The 9,250-nt window shown below is 46.5% G+C and overlaps 1 protein-coding gene across 1 annotated transcript; it reads right to left on the bottom strand.

Moving 5' to 3' along the window:
- Window positions 1-610: 610 nt before the first annotated feature.
- Window positions 611-7,365, bottom strand: FTH1 (ferritin heavy chain 1). The gene is made up of 4 exons (XM_034770529.1): window positions 7,087-7,365; window positions 4,541-4,687; window positions 2,656-2,781; window positions 611-920 (listed from the first exon to the last, which is right to left on the bottom strand). The coding sequence occupies exons 1-4, from the start codon at window positions 7,195-7,197 to the stop codon at window positions 756-758; spliced, it is 549 nt and encodes a 182-aa protein (XP_034626420.1). The 5' UTR covers window positions 7,198-7,365; the 3' UTR covers window positions 611-755.
- Between the last annotated feature and the right edge of the window lie 1,885 nt (window positions 7,366-9,250).

Genomic DNA, 9,250 nt, shown 5'->3' with positions numbered 1-9,250 from the left:
GCTGGGGGGGGGGGGCTGTCTGTAAGTGAGCACTCCTTTCCCTGCAGAAGGTTGTCTTTAGAGGCAGCCTGAAAACCTCCTGCTGAAGAATATTAGTCCACAATTCTTCCATTCTCTACTCACCTGCCTAGCTTTTCTTCCCCATGCCTTTTCAGCACAGGAAGCTAGCTAATAATGCAAGGTGTTTCTCAAAGCTTCTGGGGGTGGTATCGGTAAAGAGGTCAGGGGACAAACCTTTGAGTGGGAGAGCAGAGATTGTTTTTCTTTGATACTTCCTTTATGATTATCTTTCCCACTGCAGTTTTTAGCTAAGCTTTCTCTATACACCAAGTGCATGTATACTTACAGACTAATACCTACAGTAGGTCTTAGTAGTAGGGAACACCGCCCCTACTTACTTAACATTGTAAACTTAAGTCATAGGCTGTGATCTGTGGTGAACCCAGAGGAATAGTGCCCAGTCAGTGCCCCCACTAATGTATTCACACAGCTGACCCCCATTCTGAGATGGTCATCCCACAATAAGTCAGGAATATGCTGTGAAATCTCCACATGTAGGATTCACTCCCATATTACAGTGCAAGGCAAATGAAAAACTTGAAACAAGTCACTTTATTGGATGTAAGGTGTTACAAACACAAAGAAACAAAGGTGTGATTTTTGGTACAGGATGACATTATCTAAACAGTAGATGCATGCACTGCTGGGCAAGCTAGGAGACCTACTGAAACCCATGGGTGGCCTATGCTGAGGCTTTAGTTCTCATTGTCACTGTCCCCCAGGGTGTGCTTGTCAAAGAGGTACTCTGCCATTCCATATTTGGGTGCCCCCATCTTGCGCAGGTTGGTCACATGGTCACCCAGTTGTTTGATGGCCTTCACCTGCTCATCCAGGTAGTGGGTCTCAATGAAGTCACACAACTGAAAGAAGGAAGGAGAGTTTTAACTCATGTCAGTATTATTTATTCAGCCAAAGGGGAGGTCCTGACAATCAAAGAATGGATCTTGGGTTCTAGCACTTTCCAGAGTATGATTGGGAAAGGGGCATGGCACTACCTCCTAAGCCAGTTCATTAGGCATGGGAGTTTGATTTCGTACTACATGGTTCTTTCCAAGGGGAGAAAAGGACTGCCCACCCCACCCCCCCAAACTCCTTGAGACAGGGTTATACTCTAGAACCACCAAAGGAGAAAAGCCTTTCATTTACCAGAGACCACAAAACATCTCAAATTATTTGAAAGTGAAAGATCCCAGATCACCTATACATAGGCACATCCCAGTGCCCAGTAGTATACTGATAGGGCTTCATTAATTTAATTTTTAGGGTTTTTTTTAGTAAGTGGAGTTGTGTATGTCTAAAGCTTCCAGGTTTTTGGAGCTCTTTGTATATACACCTTAATGAGTATGGCATTATACATGTTACAGTAATATGTACTGTAATCAGTAATCTTTATACTATTCCCTAGCTTGCTTTAACATGTGCTGTTTCAGACAAGATCTTTAGTGTGCAGCAGCAAGGTCTACACTGACTAATTAATGCACAATACAGTGTACTTTAGTAATCACACCTCTACTCCACATTACAGCTCTGTGCACAAAAGCCCTTAGATACCAGAAATGATTATGTGTTTAACTGGATAAATACCAGTTTCATTTTTGGAATCAGGATGTTTTATACTGACATCACAACCAACTCCAAAGCAGCTTTCACCACTGCCCAAGACTATACTAGAGTCGGTCTCTTATTCCTTCAATTTCTAGCTATGGAAGCCTCCACTTAGAAATTTAAATACTACAACCTTTACTATTTACACCCTTTGAATACTTGGGAGTGTTCAAGTTGCCTTTAGCCATTTAAGAAAACTAGGTACATTTACTCAATCCCCTGATCTTATGCTTGCCCCTGAATTTCTACAGTTGAATCTCAGATTTTCACAATGCATGTTCATGCATCACCAAGTCATCAACCTCTTCCCACTCCCCTCCAAATTCTGTTTAAGTTTCCAGCTTTGAGGAGTCTCCATAAAGTTGGAGTATTCACAGGAGACCTGCAAGTTTTCAGACATTAATTCAGGATTCACAGCTACTTTTACCTCCCGTGCATAAGAGCAGCCCAAAGCTTCATGGGCATCTTAGATAGCTATTAGAGTCATATTAAGCGGAGAATCAGAATGAATCCACAGCCAGTCACAGGCTACTGAGATATGAACAAAGAGCTGGTTATGCTTATCACTAGCTAAGCATTATTTTCAGTCAGCTTTCCAGAAATATGTTCAGATAGAGGTTCTCTGCTGTTGAACAAGCCAGCTCTCTCAAGACATAGCTGGAGAAAAGGATTGCAAGACAGCCTAATGCCACCCACATGCACACCACAGTGCTTTATCAGCCAATTCAACAACCCATCAGTTCTGTCAATGTTTTTCATAGGACTGAGTGGATGTTTATATTAACTGTAGTAAAGGGACTAAGTTGCAGGCTGCCCTCCTTCAAATTAAGTTGCTCCACTCTGAATTCTACCCTTTCCTCAGATTTGGGGGAAGGCCCGGCTTGTGTTACCGAGATTGCATGGTTAGACACCCCGCCCCCCTGCAAATAACCCTCCATCGTTAAAGGCTTGCATAACCACATTCCAATCACAGCTTCAGCTTCCACTTACATGAGGGTCATTCTTGTCAGTTGCAAGCTTGTGCAGATCAAGGAGTGACTGGTTCACATTCTTTTCTAGGTGCAAGGCACACTCCATTGCTGTCAGCCCATTCTCCCAATCATCACGATCTGGTTTCTAACATAGAAAAGAGACAGCACACAACCACAACTTAGCTGCCATCAGAGGTCACGCACAGCAGCAGGGTAGTGAGAACAAACTCAGTTCAACAGAATTTCATTGGAACCAAAACACTGGACTTTGAAGGTCTAAGTTTGGCAAGTTACCTTTCTGAACTATGGTCCATCTTACCAGATGGTTAGGAATGTTTTTGCCATAATGGCAGTATGGAGGTGCAGTTCAAGAATCTATATAACCTCAGAGCAGCGTAGTACTAAACACTCTGCTTAGACTACAGTAGTGTTCGCCTTGTTTAAAAAGAGTCCCAAATCTATCCAAGTTTGTTAGCACCACATTATCTAAGCATCTCTCCAAAGTGATCTTATTGGTGTCTCTTGAGAAGGTCTGACATTAGTGACAGCTGCTAATACAAGGCCACATATGTACAGATGACAGATTTACTATCTAGTTAGAGGATTGATGCTCCAAACAGATTTCAAGAAATGAAGCTTCTATACATGGGCAAAAGTGACCTAGTGTGCAGCCTGAAAATTAAGTATCATGAGAAGACTCACCAGCAGCTCAATACTACAGGGAAATCTGGTCTTCAGCCAGATAATCCACTGCTTTAAGCCAACCCAGGTCTCCAAAAGAAGGGGTGAGGAAGTGAGAACCAGAATATTTGTTATGCAAGAGCCAGTGCTCCTGACCCCTGATTTTATTTAGGAAGTGAAGATAGTAGTGTTAAGTAATTACTGGTGTTCTGAAAGCCCTTGCAACATGCAGTCTTCTGACCAGACTGATGCTCAAGACACCTGTTATAGCACTGGGGATATGTAAAAACAGAACAGTTCAATTGCTTCTAGAAGGATTCTCCTGAATGCCTTTATTATTTTTACTTTATATTTGAGACTCACAATTAAGAATTCTGAATCTCTAAAGAGTCATTTCTATATCACGTGGCTGATACAAAATTATCCAGACTGGCTTAGTGATATGTTGATTACAGACTCAGCTAATCTGCTCCCATGGAATTATGCAGTGAAGGCATAGCATGCCATTGGAAACACCATAATAGTCATGTTTCCCTGGCAACCACGAATCTAAGAGTACTAACATCACTTGCAAGACAAAACAGAAGCTGGGCTGAGGGAGAGCTCAGTTGATATGACCTGCAAGAGACTAGCAGGGAAGGTGGTTATTTCTTGTACAGGGTAGAACCAGCTCTAAATACATCATCTAAGGCCTTGGCTACACTTGCGGATTCACAGCGCTGCCGTGGCAGTGCTGCGAGAGCTCCCTCGGCAGCACTGCGAGAGCTCCACCTCTCCGAGGGGAATAGCTTGCAGTGCTGCGAGCGAGCGTGCAGCGCTGATTACACTGGCACTTTACAGCGCTGCACTCGGGGGGGGGGGTGTTTTTTCACATCCCTGAGCGCAGCAAGTGCAGCGCTGTAAATTGCCAGTGTAGCCAAGGCTTTAGACTAGTTGTGTAGTGGTATCACAGGAAAGACTTACATACGGAGAAACTAGTACCAGTATCAAACTATCATGGATGGTCATTTACCACATCTCCACCCTGCAACTTTTTTCCTAGTGCCTATTCACAAATTTATAATACACAAAATATCTATGTGCCTACTGTTACACTACTAGTGACTTGTTTGCCCATACTGGTTTTCATAGCCCCTCTCTTCCAGCCTGGGAGCAGACCAGAAGAGGAAGTTACCATACCACACTTCATGCCCTTGAGCGGTCTCCTTAGCACAGCTGCTAACCTTGATGTCCTGCAGAAAGATGCGACCACCTCTCTGGTTCTGCAGCTTCATGAGTTTTTCAGCATGCTCACGTTCCTCGTGGGACTGATGCAGGAAATACTTGGCAAAGTTCTTTAGAGCCACATCATCCCGGTCAAAATAGAAAGACTGAAAACAAAATTCAGATACTACAATCAAGACTTCTTCAGTCTGGGAGCCTGTGAATGCAGATCTCAATCATCAACTGAATTCTGTTATTCCTACTGTTGCCTTCACTCTGTAGCTCTGTCAAGTTAACAGGCTTTGGGGTGTGGAGTAACTTTCACTCTGTAGCAGACCGCACCTTGATACCTGTGCTCCTAAGAGTGAGTTGGTGCACACATGCCCAGCCATTTCACCCCTGCTCTCCCTGTCACCTGCATTATGAAGCCAATTAGATTTCTGCTAACTCCCCCTCCCCCCCCCAAAAGGCTGAACTGTATCCCTTCTGAGCACCATACTTTAAAAAAATCTGACAGTAGAAAGGAAGAGAAACTGAAGAGATCAGTTTAGCATGTATGAATTGTGTTATACACCACTACTACAGTATAATCTGTTATCTGGCAAGCTGGGGGAATGTGGAGAGTGCCAGTTAGTCCAAAATGCTGGCTAAATAAGAGTTACTTACCAATGGAGGGAGGGAGTTTGGGTGTGGCAGGGGTTTTGGAGTGTCAGATCTGTGCAGCTCCCTGCAAGCAGCAACAAGTCCCTGCTGCTCCTAGGCAGGAGGCATGGCCAGGCAGCTCCGCACACTGCCTCCACCCACAGGCACCACCCCCGCAGCTCCCATTGGTTCCCAGCCAATGGGAGCTGAGGAGCCAGCGCTCACGATGGAGGCAGCGCACAGAGCCTGCATACCGAGCCCCTGTGGCTGTTCCTCTGCCTAGAAGCGGCTGGGACATGTCATGGCTTCAGAAGAGCCATGCAGAGACTGCCGGCTCTGCGCCAACAAGTTTTTGGCCTGATGTTTCTTTGTGCTTTTAAAAAAAGGGGGGGGGGGGGCGCGCACGCTAAGAAAAAGGAGAGTTAAAGAAAGTTCTGGTCTCACTTTTGGAGAAAGGAACATGTTTGTAAATTATCTTTTTTGCTAAACTGGATTATGTTTTGAGCTCTATATAGGACCTAGTGCTATGTTCGTCTGACATCTTGTTTTCTCTAGGTCAGATGTTAAAAAGCATGTTCTGTTCTTTAAACTTCTTAACCACACTTTGGTGCTTTTTGAAGTCTGAACATGACAAGATTTGGGACATTTGGAAAAATACCAGAGTGATCTACTTCAGAGCTGATTGAGAAGCATTTTAAGCGTCACTCTGCAAATGTACTTTTCTTGCAACAGCCACATTAGTTTTATAAGCCACTGGGCAGGTGATAAAGCTAACCTAAAAACTAATATAACAGAACTTTGATGCCACTGCAAACGAATAAAGGTCAAGGGATCGCTGTTTACAGTGTTTGTACAGAGCAGTAGGCACCTACTTAGTTGAGGTCAATTCACAACTGAAGGGAGCAATATGTACAAAACCCCGCCTGCTCTTCTCTTATTTCAAATGCCAAGCAACTCTGAATCATTATACTTGGATTAGCAGATACTTGAAAGTTTCTAGTGCTGTTGTGGCAATTCATATGGCACCTCAGATGTACACCAAACACTCCCATCTACTATCAAAAGTAGTCTGAAGTTCTCTTTACCTCAAGAGGCATCTCTGACCAGAGAGTCCGAGTCCATTACTGAGGAGTGAAATATACATTTATGGGCCGTGCTCTACCATCTTAAGCTCAATACTAGGCCTCACCAGCAGGGAGAAAACCCTTTACATAAAGAGTCACAATGTACCTACAAAGAGGAGCCCCCTCCCAGGAAGAAGAGCCCTAGGGCGAGGGACCCAGCCCAGGGGCGGTAGCTGCCTCGCCAGCAGGCTCTGCTCCGGCCCCGGCCCCAGGACGGGCTGCCGCCGATAACAGCCCCGCGGGGCAGTTCAGGGGTCGCTGCCTGCAGCGCGCAGATAAACACGGGCCGCGCCCGCCGCCGCGGCTCTGCCAAGAGGCGCCTCCCCTGCGGGCCAGGCAGTTCCGGGACTGGGCCGGATCAGCTGCGTCACGCGGCTCCGCCCGGGGCCTGTTCGGTGCCGAGTCCCCCGGCGGGCACAGACCCAGACCCAGACCCGGCCCCGGGGGGGGGGGAACGGGGCAGGGGCGCGTGGACAAGGCTGACACCCTCCCCCCGCGGGGCCCGCCCCGCCCGCCGGCTGCCGAGCAACAAAGGAGGCGAGAGCGCGGGCGGCCCCGCAACGCCCAGGCCCCCCCCCCTTCGGTGTCTCCTCACGCTGCTAAGGTGCCTGGTAGAGGCCCGGCCCATCGCCCCCATGGGGAAGTACTGACCCGACCGGACCGTGCCCCCCCGCGGCGCTGAAACAGCCGCCCCGGCGCTCCTCATGGGGAGGTGCCTGTAAAAGACCCGGTCCCCGCGCTGAGGACGGGAGGTCCGGCCCGGCCCGGCCGGGCCCCCCGCAGCTCCGCCCGGCACTCACCATGCTGAGGTACACGTAGGAGGCGTAGAGCTCCAAGTTGATCTGGCGGTTGACGGCCGCCTCGCAGTCCTGGTTGTAGTTCTGTCGCACCTGGGATGGAGACGAAGACATGGCGCCGCTCTTGTTGTTGTTGTTGCTGCTGCTGCTGCTACGGGAGCCGAGAGGATACAAGGGTCGGAGGGGGTCCGAGCGGCGGCGGCGGTTCCGTCCAAACACTGTTGAAGCAGGAACCTCCGGGGCTCGGGTCTGTCTGGGTCGCGTGCTCTGAACACTACAGCCCCCACCGCCGCCTTATATACCCACGTCGTAGAGCGCGTAGGAAGGCCACGCCCAGCCCGCGCGCGCAAGCGGAGGCAGGCGCAGCAGAGGTGGGGCCTCCTGGCTCAGCGTGACTCAGCAGGTTCTGCTGCTGGGAGTGCCCGGGCTTGGGATGTGTCTCTGCTACACAACAAGGACAGCGGGCCCCATCTGTGGCTATCCAACCTCCCCCCTCAGAATTCCCCCATGACCGCAAGCAGCCAGCCGGCGCATGCACTCACACACACACACACACACTTTTTCTCTCTGTCTCAATTCATGACAGAATAATACATCCCATTGCTTGGGAAGATGATCTGGCCCTAGCGTGACCAGACAGCAAGTGTGAAAAATCGGGACGGGGATGGGGGGTAATAGGAGCCTATATAAGAAAAAGACCCAAAAATCGGGACTGTCCCTCACCCTATCTGGCCCAACTATGTGTTTGACATAAAGGACCATCCATGCATGTAGCACTTTATAATAATCATAAAGAAATAACAATAATTTGCACTTCTATAATGCCTCTGCTACAAGGATCGCAAATTGCTTTAAATACGTGTGTGGGTATCGTTGCTTTTAGCTCACTAGCACCTTACTGAAGGCTGGTTTAAAAATATAAACAAGAAACCTTTTTAACACTTTAATCTTATATTTAATTTGTCATTTCCCAGACATTACTTTTGTTTCCTGGTGTGAGACAAATGGGCGTTGCTCTGATGACATCTTTTTCGGGACTGAATCTGCTCAGTTATAAAACCCAAGGAGCCAAAATGGCCAGAGTCTCCTAGTCCATAATAAGAATGGTCTTGAAGCCAAATGTCTCCTTATGTACATCTGAGTGAAATTAGTAGGGTTGCCAAGTGGTAAACTGAGGGCAGAATTTGGCCCTGAGTGTTTTGAAAGGTAGATGCATAGTCTCCTAGGACAACAATAATAATAGATCTTTTTAACTACTTTTATATGAACTGTCTGAAGTACTTATGAATTAGGGTAGGGTATTTTGGGAAGAAGTAATTTCTTGATCCCATAAATAACCACTGTTTTTCTGTCAGTTTGTTTTGAAGATGACTTGAGTTGTACAGGAAATGAGTGTAAATGCTCCATTGGGTAACAATGACCGCTGCTAATTTAAGTTTGATATCGTAACAGACAAGTGATTGGATGGATGTAACACAATGACAATGCACTTTAAAGACAAGATTTCACTCTATGAATCTTAAGGAAAATAATAACCATCTAGTTTAAGTGAAAATCCCAATGGGTTTTACAAACTAGTCAAACAATAGGGAATTAATTGAGTTGTAAGAAATCTCTACTCCTCAAAGTGAAGGGAATTCTTTGATAGGGTCTTGCAGTGATCAACACATGATTTTATATGTTAACGACTTAGAGGAGAAAGCGGACAACACGTTGGTAAAGCTGACAAATTATATAATAATGGTATGACACACACGAGACCTGGTAAGAAACTAAATTTTATTTCCTGGTTCAAGTCACTTGACCTGGGTCAGGGTGAGAAAGTTTAACACCTTTATTATATGACAGGAATCAGTAATCAGTAACTCCAGTGTTGTACTGTAGGATATTCTTATCCTTATTTAAATTAAATGCACAGAAAAACATGTCAGTTAAAATAAGAACCAAAACCTAAGATGGCCAGTTAGTAAAATAGTAATAGAGAAGTCATGGATGAAGGTCAGGGTAGACCAGGGGTTCTCAAACTGGGGGTCGGGACCCCTCAGGGGGTCGCAAGGTAATTGCATGGGGGAGTCGCGAGCTGTCAGCCTCCACCACAAACCCCGCTTTGCCTCCAACATTTATAATGGTGTTAAAAATATAAAAAAGTGTTTTTAATTTATAAAGG

The sequence above is a fragment of the Trachemys scripta genome, chromosome 4, assembly GCF_013100865.1.
Source record: "Trachemys scripta elegans isolate TJP31775 chromosome 4, CAS_Tse_1.0, whole genome shotgun sequence".
NCBI lineage: Eukaryota > Metazoa > Chordata > Testudines > Emydidae > Trachemys > Trachemys scripta.
Note: the sequence above shows the minus strand (reverse complement) of the source record. Positions and strands in the feature narration are given on the sequence as shown.

Excerpts from the sequence above, each read along its gene's own strand:
- FTH1 (XM_034770529.1), bottom strand. The coding sequence starts at position 7,197 with ATGTCTTCGTCTCCATCCCAGGTGCGACAGAACTACAACCAGGACTGC. Across the intron at positions 4,688-7,086 it reads CCTACGTGTACCTCAGCATG|TCTTTCTATTTTGACCGGGA; the intron begins GTGAGTGCCGGG and ends TTTTGTTTTCAG. Across the intron at positions 2,782-4,540 it reads TCTTTCTGCAGGACATCAAG|AAACCAGATCGTGATGATTG; the intron begins GTTAGCAGCTGT and ends TTTCTATGTTAG.